This window comes from Canis aureus, chromosome 8, assembly GCF_053574225.1.
Source record: "Canis aureus isolate CA01 chromosome 8, VMU_Caureus_v.1.0, whole genome shotgun sequence".
NCBI classification, from domain to species: Eukaryota; Metazoa; Chordata; class Mammalia; order Carnivora; family Canidae; genus Canis; species Canis aureus.
The window spans coordinates 15,524,743-15,540,464 of NC_135618.1; the positions used below are offsets into that span (position 1 = coordinate 15,524,743).

Sequence of the window (15,722 nt, forward strand, 5' to 3'; positions counted from 1 at the left end):
TAGGTATAAAAATCCTCAAAAAAATACTAGCAAAAAAAAAAAAAATATATACTACCATAATGAATTCAACAGCACATTAGAGGACCATACACCATAACCAAATGGGATTCATTCCTAGGATGTAAGGATTGTTTATATATGAAAATCAATGTGATACACCATATTAACAGAACAAAAGATAAAAATAACTTGATCATGTCAATAGATACAGGAAAAGCATTTGAAAAAATTCAATACCCTTTCATGATAAAATACTTGACAATCTAAAAAATATGAGGAAATTACCTCAATCTAATAAAGCCCACGTATGAAAAGTCCACAGTTACTATACTCAATAGTGGAAAACTGAAAGCTTTCCTCTAAGATTAAGAACAAGGCAAGAATGCTCATTCCCATCATTTCTACAAGTCCTAGATAGAGCAATTAATCCAGAAAGAAAAAAATGCACCCAAGTAGGAAAGGGAAAAGTAAAATTCCTGCTCAGAGATGACATACAAGATGACCCTGTATGTAGAAAATCCTAAAGATGTTACCAACATGTTGTTAGAACTAATAAATGAATTCAACCACGTTGCAGAATACAAAATCAATATACAAAAATCAGCTGCATTTGTATACATTGACAGCAAACAATTTGAAAATGAAATAAGAAAAGAATCCCATTTACCATAGCATCAAAAACAATAAAATACTTAGGAATAAACTTAACCAAGGAGGTGAAAGACTTGTTAACACTGAAAATTACAAAACATTGGTGACAGAAATTAAAGATGACACCAATAGTGTAAAGATATGTCATGTTCATGGACTAGAAGACTTAATACTGTTAAAATATTCTACACTAACAAAAGCAATCTATAAATTCAGTGTAATCCCTGGCAAGAACTCAATGGCAAATATAAAATTAACCAGTTCTATCATTCACATGGAACCACAAAGAACCCTCAATAGCCAAAACAATCTTGAGAAAGAAGAAAGCTTTAGGTCTCACATTTCTTTTTTCTTTTTTTTAAATCCCTGTTTGAATTTTAAAGATTTATTTATTTATTTATGATAGACAGAGAAAGAGAGAGAGGCAGAGACACAGGCAGAGGGAGAAGCAGGCTCCATGCAGGGAGCCCGATGTGGGACTTGATCCCGGGTCTTCAGGACCACAGCCTGGGCCGAAGCCAGCGCTAAACCGCTGAGCCACCCGGGCTGCCCGGTCTTATATTTCTTGACTTCAAAATATACTAAAACATTATAATAATTCAAACAGTTTGGTACTGGACAAATACACAAACCAGTGAAACAGAATAGAGTACTCAGAAATAAAACCACACATATATGGTCAAATAGTCTTTGACAAGAGTGCTAAGACTATACAAGGGAAAAAAGACTGTCTCTTTAAGAAATGATGTTAGGAAAGCTGGATATGCAAAGGATTGAAATTGGATGCTATCTTATACCATACACATGAATCAATTCAAAATGCATTAAAGGCTTATATAAGACCTAAAACCATAAAAATCCTAGAAGAAAACACTGGCAGAAAGTTCCATCACATTGGTGGTGGTACTGGTTTTTTGGATTTCACACAAAAGCAAAGGCAACAAAAGCAAAAATAGACTCATAAATATTTCTGCATAGAAAAAAAAACAACGTAGTGAAAAGGCAGCTTACAAAATAGGAGAAAATATGTGTAAACCATAAATCTGATAAGTGTTTAATATCTAAAATATATAAGGAACTCCTAGAACCCAACAGCAAAAACCAAATAACTTAAAATAATGGCCAAAGGACTTCAACAGAAACTTCTCCAAATAAAACATACAAACGACTGAGTATATATAAAAATGTTCAGCATCACTAATCATTAGGGAAATGCAAATCAAAGCCACAAAGAGACATCACCTCATACCTGTTACAATGACTATTATAAGCAAACAAACAGAAAATAAATGTTGACAGGATGTAGAGAAATTGAAATCCTTATGCACTGTTGGTGGGAATGTAAAATAGTGCAGCCTCTATGGAAAACTGTATGGAGTTCCTCCAAAAATTAAAAATAGAACTACCATATGATCCAGTCACCACACTTCTGGGTATTTATCCAAAAGACTGGAAAATGGGATTTCAAAGAGATAACTGCACTCCCATGTTCAATACAGCATTACATAATAGCCTATAGCTGGAAACAACCTACATGCCCTTTGATGGGTGAATGGATAAAGAAAATGTGCGTATTTAGACTACATATGCTGCATCATGGTTGAACCTTGAAGACCTTATGCTAAGGGAAATGAACCAGGCACAGGACAAATAATGTATAATTCTATGTATATGAGGTGCCTAAAATAGTCATTGTCATAGAAGCAGAAAGAATGATGGTTGCCATAGGTTAGGAGAGGTGGAAATGCAGAGTTGCTGTTCAGTGGGTATAGACTTTCAGTCATGCAAAGTAAAAATTGTCTATAGATTTGGTGTACAACAATGTGCATATAGTTCACATTATTATACTACACACTTAAAAATTAGTTACGAGAGTAGATTTTATGTAATGTGTTTTTATCACAACGACAACAACAAAAATCTTCTATGGGCTTATTGGCTTATTAGTATTTAAACTTCTCAGCTTTATATTTAAGATATGTCACAATCTAACTCCTAACTTTCTTTTTAAGACAGGTAGGTTTATTTTACCCTCCATTCCTTTATTCATTTTTGTACCTGTTCTATAAAGACTCTCATTCCTTGATTCTATCTGGCCAAATCCAACCCAAACAACTCAACATCCTAATTTTTCTGTAAAGTTTCTCAGAAAAATGGCCATATTAGTCATTCTCTCCCCTTCCCTGAGCTCCTTATTGTCCACTTATGTGCTGCCCAGTTATGCTTTTTTTAACTTTTCACATGTGGAAATCTCACGCTTTCAGAAAATTACAAGTTCCTAGCAGACAGAAAGCCATGTTTTAAACTTGTTTTCAAGTAATTGCTTAATACAGTACATTGCCCATTGTACAATCTTGTACTTCTTAGCTGACTAAATGAAGTCTGGAGAATAAAATGGCTAATATCAGAAACCTTGATTTAGTATATGAAATGTGAATCTTCAGAGCAGGGTCAAGGTAATCTTAGAAAACTATTTGGAATTATACACATTCCTTTTACTAAGTTAGCTCACATTATCATACAGATAATCACATGACATTTTAATAATTCACTGTGAAGGTTATTTCCATATTCTGTTACATAACTTCACAAATAGTAGGCTTTCTCTAAAAACTTATCAGAGATGTTATACAACAGAAAATACCAACCTGTTTTACCATCCTTAATTCCATAGCCAAGTAACAACACAAATCATTACAACAACAAATAAATTACTCCTCTGTTTACTGGAGAACAGAGAATATTTATCGGGTACTCACTTTCTGCAGTTAGCAGCAAAGGATGTGGTTTTTCTAATGTTACTTAAAAGCAGATGGCCAAATTGGGTGGCTTTTAAAAAAGGCTCGCCCTAAACCATGTTTTGTATCGACATACACATATACATACACACTCATTCTCGCAATCAATAGAACCATAATCAACATAAGTTTTCAATCTTAGTTTGAGGTTTTTAGTCAACTGGCAGAAAATGAAGAGAAAATAAAAGGCTTCTTTAGAGCTGTGCCAAATTGTTCTGGAAAGAACCCATTGTTTTACAAATAGGGTAACCATGTATTTCACATAGAGTGCACATAATTGTCTTGATGATCACCTTAAATAGCCTTGACAGAGTTTTAGTAATTTATATTGTCCCTACTTTCCAATTAAGATATGTATATTAAAATAAAAGTTTTAAGATGCTTCCATGATACAGCGCACACTACTAAAAAAATTCATCATGCTAATAGTGTCAGTATGTTTGACTCTGTTTTTCCCTTGTTTCTAAAAACAACTTCAATAAAAATAGGAAGCACCACAAAGAAAAACGTAACCAGACCCTTCTTAAACTACAACACTAAATCCCGTCCCTCTTCCTTCAAAATTTTCTGGTTCTTTTCATCTCTTCTAAAATATTTTATTCTAAAATTCAGTGATATATAAACAACCAAATTAGTCTAATGACATTGTTGCTGATGAGGCTTCAAGTTCATGTTTATTGAATACATTTAGATAAAGAATCCACAAAGTGATTATTACTCATCGGAAATTCAACCTCTGGTATTCAGTAAAACATCTAGTTTTCAGGGGTTTTGTCCCATGTTTAAACACTCTAAGACTTAAATAAGTAATGAGAAGGAAGTTTTAAAGATCACTGTTGTAACATTATTCAAGAGATGAGTTGGTTTTCTTCAGTTTTCTGATATTTTTCTTGACAAAAGTGAATTTTGTTTGGAAACAAAATTTCCAAACTGAAAGGAATTTAGAAAGCTACCTGGTTCTTCACCTAGTATGACATGCATTCTTGAAAACATTAAGTTCAATTATTACTTCCTCTTAAAGTAATTCTCAATTGCCTAGGGCAGAATCTATTTCTTAATTATGGAGGCTCTCATAGCACTTCAAATTTTTTGTATAGCATTTCTTACAACATTTTGTGATTTTTTTTTGGCATCTCTCACAAAACTGTTACCTCATCCAAGGGAGGAACCATAGTTTTTTTTTTTTTTTTAATTTATTTATTCAGAGAGAGAGAGAGACTGAGAGGCAGAGACACAGGCAGAGGGAGAAGCTGGCTCCATGCAGGGAGCCCGACGCGGGACTCGATCCTGGGTCTCCAGGATCAGACCCCGGGCTGCAGGCGGCGCTAAACCCCTGCGCCACCGGGGGTGCCCGGAACCATAGTTTAGAAATCTTTATAATCTCACATTTACTACTTGGCCTAACACATAAGAGAAACTCAATATATGTTAAATAAATGAAATTCTAAATGAATGGATGAATGGATGTGTTTATATATGCTTCAAGTTCCTAAGTATGCAGCAGGTGAAGGACTAAACATTACAGAAGTTATCAACTCCATTCTCTATATTCCATTCTCTCTCAAAATCCCCTCATGCTACTATTTCTACTTTTAAGCTTGGTTTACTGTTATTTATTATTTCTACCTTGATGTCAAACAGGTACTTCAAACTAAGTACACCCAAAATGAAACTTTTGTATTCCCCATCCTCCAAAGCTACTCCTCCCATGTTCCCTATTTAAGTCAATAACTCAAGTCATAGTCTCAGTTTTATCTTTAGTTTCTCTTTCCCCCATCATCTTCATTTAATAAATTACCAAGTTGAATTGTTTCTATTTCCAAAATAGTTTTTGAATACAGTCATTCAATCAATCATCCATTCAGCCAAACTCTCCTGCATTCCTATCTTAAGCTATGGATATTATTATGGTTATTGTGATGTTTATAAAATCAATTAGTCTCTTCTCTCAAGAGCTCATAGCCTCATAGAGGGATAAGCAAGTCAGCAGTTGTAATATATGTAAGTAACTGCTTGGTAGATTTTTTTCAGGAATACAGAGAAAGGATATCTTGATCAGACTTGTAAGAAACAGGGAATGCTTCCTGGATAATGTAGTATGTGATGTCTGTTAGCCAGATAAAGTAGGGCACAGGAAGGTAGAGAGATAACCAGACAAAAAGAACAGCACACTGGAAGCTTTGAGATTTGAACAAGTATGTCAGGGTTTGGTACTCCAAATAGTTTAGTTAGAGTAATGCTTTTGGAAGAGTGATGGTAATGTGATATAAACAATAGAGTTGAAGACAGAAGGTAGGTTATAAAGAGCCTTGTGTAAAAAGTAAAGAAGTATAAGCCTTAACCTGGAGCTGTGGAAATCACTGAAGGATATAAACACAAGGGAGACATGATAAAATCTGTACTTTACAAACATTATTCCATCAGCAGCTTGGAAGCAGATTTGAAAAAACTGCAGACTGGAAGCTAGGAAACAAATGAAGGATCATTACTAATGCTAGTCAAAGATAAAAAAGGCCTAGCCTACAACATTGGCAGTGAAAACGGGTTTTAATGGCAAAGGGGAAATTTTGATTCAAGGGAGAGATCAGCATAAAGGTGACAATTCAGATGGCATGAGGTTGTGCAGGAGGTAGAGAAGTTTTGATGTAAAACGTGTATGGAACTTGAATACTGAGGAAGAGGAAAAATATTTCTTCTATGGAGACAGAAAAGAAGGGAGAAATATTGCTTTCCATATATATATATATGTATGGAAAGTTTGTAAGTGGCCAATAGGGTTGCCAGATAAAATACAGGATGTCCAGTTAAGTTTGAATTTCATATAAACAATGAATAAAAATAAATAAATAAATAAATAAAATAAAATAAAATAAAATAAATAAATAAAATAAATAAAAAAAAAATAAACAATGAATAATTTTTAGTGTAAATATGTTCCACATACTGCACTTTCATCCTCTCACAAGTTTCCTTTTCCTGAATGCCGTACATCTCCCTTGTCTATATGCAAATTCCTATTCATTTGTCAAGTCAGCTCAAGTGCTACCTTCTCAGCAAAACATAATCTGAATTCCCTATCCCATTATTTGCACAGTGTTACATACTGTATATAATTCATATGGTCATTATAAAGTTTTCTTGCATAGCTTTTTCTATATTATAAGTTTTTTGAAAGTAGGGATCAACACATTTTATCTTTGTCAATAGTCTAGCATCTAGCACAATGGCTGTCATATAAGATGTAGTCAATAAATATTTGCTGATTGAATGTTCTATTTCAGATTTTTAAAATCCTTTTCTATTTTTCTAGTTTATCTCCTTGTCTTCAGTTTCCCCCCTGTTTAAACCATCCTCCATACTGAACAAAAGGTACCTTTTTAAATGTAAATCACGTAGGACACTTTACTACTTAAATATCTATGATTGCTTCATGATGCCCATAGATAAAGTAGAAACACTTTATTTAGCATGGTATTGAATATTTTCCACAATTTCATCCCAAAGCTAAGTGGTTAAGAACTCAGACTTTAAAATCATGTCTGGGTTAGAATCCTAAGTCACTTGATAGTTATATGATGGTAAGGCATTACTTAACCATCTGTAAAATGGGGGTAATACCTACCCCATAATGTTGTGAAGATTAAGTGAGATGTGTGTAAGACATCTATTATAGTGCCACATATAGTATTTGCCACTATAGTAGACTAACAAATATAGCTATTATTAAAGCTCCATCTATCACTTCCTCTACACTCAAACAAACCTTCCACAGCAGTTATATTGTACTTCATAACCTGTCTATTCTCTGAACTTCAGGCTATTTCATCCTTTCATGTCTTTATTAACAATATTTGATTTGTTTATAATGCTCATTCTATGTGAGTCTGCATATTGAAACCTTGATATTTAAACTTAGTGTAGAGGCAATCCAAGACAGTGGGAAAAAAAAAAAAAACAACCTTGAACTCACCTCCTCCCATGCACACAGCAAATTTGTAACTACATATAGAATAAGTCTTCTCAAGAAAAACTGAAGGTTCATTGAACAACTTCTATACAACAAAAGATAAAGGACTGCACACATCAGGGTGGGAGAGATAAAGGAAAGGTAACAGTGGGAACTCCACTCCCATTGTGGTAACCTGCAGCAGGGAGAGATACTACTGAGGAGTTCACATTCAGATATTGCCCACTATGAGGCAAAGAAGAGCAGTGGTTTAAAGGGAAACTAGGCTATAAGTGAAGGAAATTAATTTACTAATCCTAGAGTGACTGCCAAATGGGTAGGAAATTGCTGGAACTCTTCCCAAAATCAAAAGAGCTGGTGAGCACCATGTTTTATGTTATCCTTCCACCTTGATGGCACAGATAGGAATAGGGTACAGGTGCTCTAGCTAATCTGCTAGTGCCATCTCAGTGCTCCTGGTGTCCTTGCCCACCTCAGCTTCAGTTGTCCCCAAAATATGGCCCCAGTACAGCATGCCTGAGGCCCCCACAGCTGTGCCCACCTCAGTTCCAACTGTCCTATTAATATAGCCTTGGCACAGCATGCTCTGGGACCCTGCAGCATTTGTCTGATCTAGCAATCCCATCAAAGGGGTCCCGGTAGTTTGCCTGGGAACCCCCTAGCCTGTGCCTATATCAGCTCCAGCCACCCCATCAAGTCAGCCCCAACATGACATGTTATGGGACTACATAGCCTGTACCTGATACAACCACCCAACAAGTTGGGCCTCCCCCTACCCCAGCCTGTGCCCACTCCAAAGCAACCCCTCGCACAGCATGCCCAGAAACCCTCCTGGTCCTACTCCAGCTCTAATGTCCTGTTAAGACGGCTACAGTACAGTGCTTCCCAGAACCCTCCTGACCCATGACCATCAAAGCTGCCAGACATCCAAGTCCAGGAAGCAATAAGAGTCTCTAAAGAATGAACCCACACATATTTTAGTTAAACATATTATAATCAAAATGGCAAAAGTTAAAGACAGAATCTTAAAGGCAGTAAGAGAGGGTACATGCATGGCTCAGTCAGTTAAGCATTCAATTCTTGACTTCAGCTCAGGTCCTAATCCCAGGGTTGTGAGATCAAGCCCCATATCAGGCTCTGTGCTGGGTGTGTAGCCTGCTTGGGACTCTTTCTCTTCCTCTTCCTCTGCCCCCACTACTCCCAGCTCACACATACTCTCTCAGTTTCAAAAGAGAGAGAGCAAGAAATGAGGAAAGAAAAAAGAAAAAGGGAGGGAGGGAGAGAGGGAGGAAGGATGAAAAGAAAGAAAGAAAGAAAGAAAGAAAGAAAGAAAGAAAGAAAGAAAGAAAGAAAGAAAGAAAGAAAGAAAGAAAGAAAGAAGAAAGAAAAGAAAGAAAAAAAGAAAGAAAAGAAAAGAAAAGAAAAGAAAAGAAAGAAAGAAAGAAAGAAAGAAAGAAAGAAAGAAAGAAAGAAAGAAGCAGTCAGCAAAAGAAAAAAAATAATAATCATGTACAAGGGAAATACCATAAGACTGTCAGCTAATTTTTCAGCAGAGACTCTGGAGGTCAGAAGAGAGTAGCAGGATATATTGAAAGTGCTGAAAGGGAAAAATTTATACCCAAGAATACTCTACCCAGCAAGGTTATCATTCAGAATTAGAGAACAGATGAAGAGTTTCCCAGACAAGGAAACTAAGGAAGTTCATCGCCACTAAACTAATCTTACAAAAAATGTTAAAGAATCTTGAATCTTGAAAAAGAAAAGCCCAGAATTAGAAATAAGAAAATATATGAGGGCAGCCCCGGTGGCTCAGTGGTTTAGCGCGGGCTTCAGCCTAGGGCATGATCCTGGAGTCCTGGGATAGAGTCCCACATCAGGCTCCCTGCATGGAGCCTGCTTCTCCCTCTGTCTATATCTCTGCCTTTCTCTCTCTCTCTCTCTCTGCGTCTCTCATGAATAAATAAATTTAAAAATCTTAAAAACAAGAGAAAATATATGAAAGAAAAAAATCCCACTGGTAAAAGCAAATATATATGGTAAAGGAGTAGATCAGCCACTTAAAAAGTTAGCATAAAGATTTAAAGACAAAAATACTAAAATCCCTGCACAGTGTTGATAAGAATGTAAATTAGCACAGCCATTTTGGAAAACAGTATGGAATTTCCTCAAAAAAATCAAAAGAGGGGCAGCCGGGGTGGCTCAGCAGTTTAGCACCACCTTCAGCCCAGAGTGTGATCCTGGGGTCCCGGGATTGAGTTTCACGTTGGGCTCCCCGCATGAAGCCTGCTTCTCCCTCTGCCTGTGTCTCTGCCTCTCTCTCTCTGTGCATCTCTCATGAATAATAAATAAAACCTTAAAAAAAATCAAAAGAGAACTATCATATGATCCAATAATTCCACTTCTGGGTATTTATCCAAACAAAATCAAAACACCAACTCAGAGATAAATGCACCCCTATATTCATTGCAGCATTACCTGCAATAGTCGAATATGGAAGCTAATATGGAAGTGTCCATTGATAGATGAGTGGAAAAAAAGATGCGACAGACATATACAACGGAACATTATTCCATCATAAAAAAGAATGAAATCTTGCTATCTGTTTTTTTTTTTTTTTTTGAAATCTTGCTATTTGTGACAACATGGATGGAACTAGAGGGTATTATACTATGTGAAATAAGTCAAAGATAAATATCACATGATTCCACTTGTATGTAGAATCTAAAAACTAAAAATGAACAAATAAAACAGAAACAGTTGCACAAACTGTTGATTACCACAGAGGAGAGGGGTCAGGGCAAGGAGGCAAAATAGGTGAAAGGCTTAAGAGATATAAACTTCCAGTTAGAAAATCAACGAGCGGGTCATAGGAAGATCATGTACAGAATAGAGAATAAAGTCAATAATATTTCAATAACTTTATATGATGACAGATAGTAACTAAGCTAACAGAATAAGATATCACAATTATACATCAATAAATAAAAAAGAACTAAAATTTTGTAAATTTCTAGTAATATATATGTGACAACAGTAAAGGAAGTTAAAAATGCTTGGGTTTCTTCAGTTATTTTGTGCTATATATAATTTCTAGGATACTATAGGCTTTCTTATATTTTAATCAGAAGATATTTTATGGATCCTAAAGGGTTTCAGCAGCCAGAAAACTCTCATCCATCTATCGTAGATTTTTTTTTCATCTCTTCCAAGAAATCCTTTCTTCAGTGATTTATGTTTTTTTAAAATATTATCTCTCTAATCTATGTCTGTACCGAAGAAGGAAAATCATTGTCAATGACCTGAACCAAGAAGTTGGATAATATACTCTAACTAAACAAAGGGTGCCAAAAGAACAACCAAACATGCAAGCTGCTTCCTGATTATCTTGAAATATGCTGAACAGTTCATTAAATGCACCTGAGATAGCTCAAAAATATCCAGACATATACTGATATTCTTAAAGTAGTTTTTTTTTTTTTACCGATTCATTGGTATTTGAGATTTAAAAAAAAAAAACCTCTAAATATAATGCTTTTTTCTCTTTTTTCTTTTTTTCTTTTTTCTTTTTTCTTTTTTTTTTTTTACCTTTAATCCTTCAGGGCCATTCTGTCCAGGAATCCCAATATCTCCTGGAAAACCCTAGGGAACACAAAAATATAGAGTTTACTCAATAGCTATTACTGTATATCTGTTAAACATATGAAAATTTCCTTTACCATTCTCTCATGCCAGGTTAAAGTAATTTTTACTGCTCAAAAACTCAATATTAAAGGTGAATTATTAGGCAGTTGTTTTAACACTGGAATACAAAATTGACAAAGTATACTAAAGCAGAACTTCACTAGCTATTCAGAAACAATCTTCAGACCCAAAGAATATTCTCTAATTCAGTCTAAGAGAACCAAAGTCTCATTCCAAAACCATCTACAACATTGCAAAAGGTTCGTAATAGGTCCTTTCAATGACCTATGGGACACCCAAGGATTAGGTGAATGTAATGTTAAATTCACTGTTTACTAACTACATGTTAACTTATAGATTTTTGTTAGGTAGAAATGCAAATAACTTCTGTCTTGTGAAAAAAATAACCATAAAGGTTATAAGCTGGTATACAGGATATTAATCAGTTTTGTATCTAACTCAATCATCTTAATCTAACATTCCCATATTTAATCGTTAATAAATACCTGGTTCTTCAAATTCTCTCAAATTCATCTTAGCATCTTATTGGTTTCATCATTAATGAGTTCAAAAAATTTTTCCACCCATATTTACTTTATATTTGCCTGAGAATCACAATTTTTTAGTTTTTGGAAATTATATTTTAACAGTTTAAAATAGTTGACTCAAGAAATAGAAAGGGACTGTAGTGTTAAATAAAACTGTGCTGGGGAAAAGTCTAGAGTGTTGCTCTAAAATGGTTAGATCAATCAATGTTCTTGCTAAAATAATGAATTAGAATGTGATTCATCATGATCAGTTTCAAGAATGAGAATAAGCTAGTAAGTGTAGTTTTACCTCTATTGATTTTGTCACAGATAAAGCTGTTTCAATACTTCCTGCTGATTTGGGCAAAGGAAGAGAAGGCAAGACAAGTATAAGAATCAGCATAATTTTTTTTAAAAGATTTTATTTGATATATTTGAGAGAGAAAGAATGAGCAGGGGGAAAGGCAAAGGGAGAAGCAAACTCCCTGCTGAGCATGGAGCCCAATGTGGGGCTCAATCCCAGGACCCTGAGATCATGACCTGAGTCAGTCAGATGCTTAACAGAATGAGCCACCCAGGAGCCCCAAGAATCAGCATCTTAAAAAGTAAAAGTTGCAAGTAAATATGAATTTGAGCTAGAAAAAGTAGTCCAGTGAAGAAGTAAATATGATGGTAATAAAAATGTCCACAAGTAACCTCGAATTGCAAGGTTGATTTTAGAATACTCACCCTGGAAAGATAAATCAAAAGAGAGTAATACTAACTCATCCAATCAAGATCAGGACAGAAATGCCTTGATTCTGATTTAAAATGTGTATTCTAGGGGTGCCTGGGTGACTCAGCACTTAAGCGTCTGCCTTCGGCTCAGGACGTCCCTGCACGGAGCCTGCTTCTCTCTCTGCCTATATCTCTGCCTCTCTCTCTCTCTCTCTCTCTCTCTGTATCTCTCATTAATAAATAAATAAAATCTTTTAAAAAATGTGTATCCTATGGAGAAAAATATTACTTAGGGACATCTGTGGCAAGAGGAAAGTCAATGATAACAGAAAAACTGGTCACAGGACCAGATTTAAGATTGGGAATAGAAAAAAAAAAAAAAGATTGGGAATAGAGTATGTTTAATACAGACTTGTTGATTGCTTTTCTAATTAAAGGAAATCAGGTTCATTTATGCTTTCTCTGTCTAAATAATTTTCCCTCATCTTTCTTCACCTGGAAGACTTATGTTATAAAATTGAGTAACATTTTTTCCAAGTTTTTATTTAAATTTCAGCTAGTTAACATACAGTGCAATACTAATTTTAGGTATAGAATTCAATGATTTATCACTTACATTCAAGACCCAGTGCTCATCCCAAGTGTCCTCCTTAATACTCACCACCTGTTTAATCCATCCCCCCTGCCAACCTCCCCTTCAGTAACCATCAGTTTCTTCTCTATAGTCAAATTATGGAAGAAGCCCAAATATCCATCAACTGATGGATCAACTGATGGTTCAACTGATGAATGGATTAAGATGTGGCATGGAATAGTGCTCAGCCATAAAAGAAATGAAATCTTGCCATTTGCAATGACATGGTCGCAGCTACAGAGTATTATGCTAAGGGAAATGTCAGCCAGAGAGACAATTATCATATGATTTCACGTATATGTGGAATTTAAGAAACAAAACAAATGAACATAAAGAGAAAAAAAAAAAGACAAACCAAAAAAATTGAATAATATTTTGCTTCCAAATCTTTTTTTGATCCCCAAACCATTACTTAGGTCTCTTCTAAGAAATCTCACACCATCCTAGAGTCCTACAAGTTCACTTAATGTAGTGCTATATTATTTTCTTCAACAGATTGTAAGCTTCTTGAAGGCAGTTTTATGTCTTACGAACTATAATATTTTGGACAACTAGTATAACATCTGGTACATAGTAAGTGCTAAAAGATTTGTTTTGTTTTTGCTGTCATTGTTGAGTGACTGACTTGTTTCCTTTGGGAAAAAAAAAATGTCTGGTAGCTACTTTTGGCCCCTGGGTACTTGTTTACAACCACTGGTTCAGAGCATCCCCATGGATAAATTCATAGTTCCTGTCAATCCTGCAGAAGAGCCTGAAACACCCTGTCATTCTAGAAAGCAAAAAGACTATAAAAAGTGTCAAATCTAAGGTTATATTAAAAATACTGAGGGGGGATTGAAGAAGATAACGGGTAGATATGTGATAATATGAACTTCAGTAAGAACAAGAATCACAATGGATTGAAACATATCAAATATGTTTAAATTCATAAGTTGGTAATGATACAACAATTAAAGAACTGCCCACTTATAGAGGATGAAAGGAAGTTAACTCCTTATTTTGAAAACTGGTTTAGAAAGGTGAAGAATCAGGCATTTATTCTACTTTTCCCATATATACTGTGCCACTACTAACCAAATAGTAGATGAGGAGATGTATTCAGCTAACAAATAAAAAAGGAATGATACAGCAAACATGTCTCTATTTTGCAATCCCCTAAATCTAATACATCTGGGCAGATGAGTAATCAGCTGTTACTAACACCATAAAAAAAAGAGAGAGATAACTGGACATCATGTGCTTTCTGATGAAAGAACACAGTATCGCCTATAGTCTCACCAAAAACAAACAAACAAAAAATGAATGTGGCCAGGCCTCTGTAAGTGACTTTCCAGGTCACATGATGGGGGATCTTTAACAGCTAAATTATAAGGGGGGAAAAGGGAATGGAAAGAAAGCTTGTAGACTGAATGACATACTAATAAAATAAATTACATCATAGTTTTAAAAGATTCACACGTGAATGACAAACCATAAAAGAAAAAAAGCACTGCCAAGTTTTGGGAGAGAGAAAGGTTTGTGGTTGGGTTGTGATTCAAAAAAGCTTCTGGGGATAACTGGCAGTTCTATTCTGACCTGTGTAGCAGTTAAAATAGTGTCTGTCTTACAACTCTTTGTGATACACATTTGTTTTATATAGTTCTGCATCTGTGCTTTATTTTTTAATAAGACAGCAAGAAAAAGTTTATTGATGTGACTTCTGGGTAAACATGGAATATTAAGTATATGCATGAATATCTGTTCCTTCTTAGACATTAAAATAATAGTAAAGCAATATTAAAAAGACATAAAGTGCCAAAGACTAGGGGAATTAGAGACAACAAGATGTCAATAATTCAGAAGCCTTTTATTTCTTTTTGTTATCTGGTTGCTGTGGCTAGGACTTCCAGTACCAAACCAAATAAAAGTGGTGAGAGTTGACATCCTGACTTGTTCCTGATCATAGAGGAAAAGCACTCACCTATCAGAATGGCTAAAATCAACAACACATGAAACAACAGGGGTTGGTAATAATGCGGAGAAAAAGAAAGCATTGCATTGTTGATGGAAATGCAAACTGGCCAGCTTTGTAAAACAGTATGGAGGTTCCACAAAAAGTTAAAAATAGAACAACCCTATGATCCAGCAATCATACTTCTAGGTATTTACCCAAAGAATACAAAAATACTAATTCCAATGGATACATGCATCCCAATGTTTACAGTGGCATTATCTACAATAACCAGATGTGGAAATAGCCCAAAAGTCCATCTACTAATGAAAGGAAAAGAAGTGAGGTACACCCGCAGACATATACACACAATGGAATATTACTCAGCCATACAAAAAAAAATGAAATCTTGAAATCTGCAATGACATAGATGTAGCTAGAGAGTATTATGCTAAGCAAAATAGGTCAGTCAGAGAAAGACAAATACCATATTATTTTGCTAATATGTGAAATCTAAGAAACAAGCAAAGGGAAAATAAAAGAGAGAAGGGGCAAACCAAGAAACAGACTCTTAACTATAGAGATTGCAGTGATGGTTAATCTAGGGGAGAGGGGAGAGGTAATCTAGGGGAGACGGGAGAGGAAAATAAGTGATGGGGATTAAGAAGTGCACTTGCTGTGATGAGCACCGGGTGATGTATGGAAGTGCTAAATGACTAACTGTACTGTACACCTGGAACTAGTATTATACTATTATGTTAACTGAAACTTAAATAAAAACTTTTTTTTAAATAAAAACTTTTTAAAAAAAGATACT

At 35.1% G+C, this 15,722-nt stretch overlaps 1 protein-coding gene across 5 annotated transcripts in view; it reads right to left on the minus strand.

Annotated features, from left to right (window-relative positions):
* Nucleotides 1-15,722, minus strand: part of COL24A1 (collagen type XXIV alpha 1 chain) — a 387,323-nt gene that overhangs the window by 241,497 nt on the left and 130,104 nt on the right. For all 5 annotated transcript variants that reach the window (XM_077905294.1, XM_077905293.1, XM_077905290.1 and 2 more), the window contains exon 21: nt 11,002-11,055. In XM_077905294.1, coding sequence (XP_077761420.1) covers nt 11,002-11,055 — 54 coding nt within the window. The remainder of the gene's footprint in view (nt 1-11,001; nt 11,056-15,722) is intronic.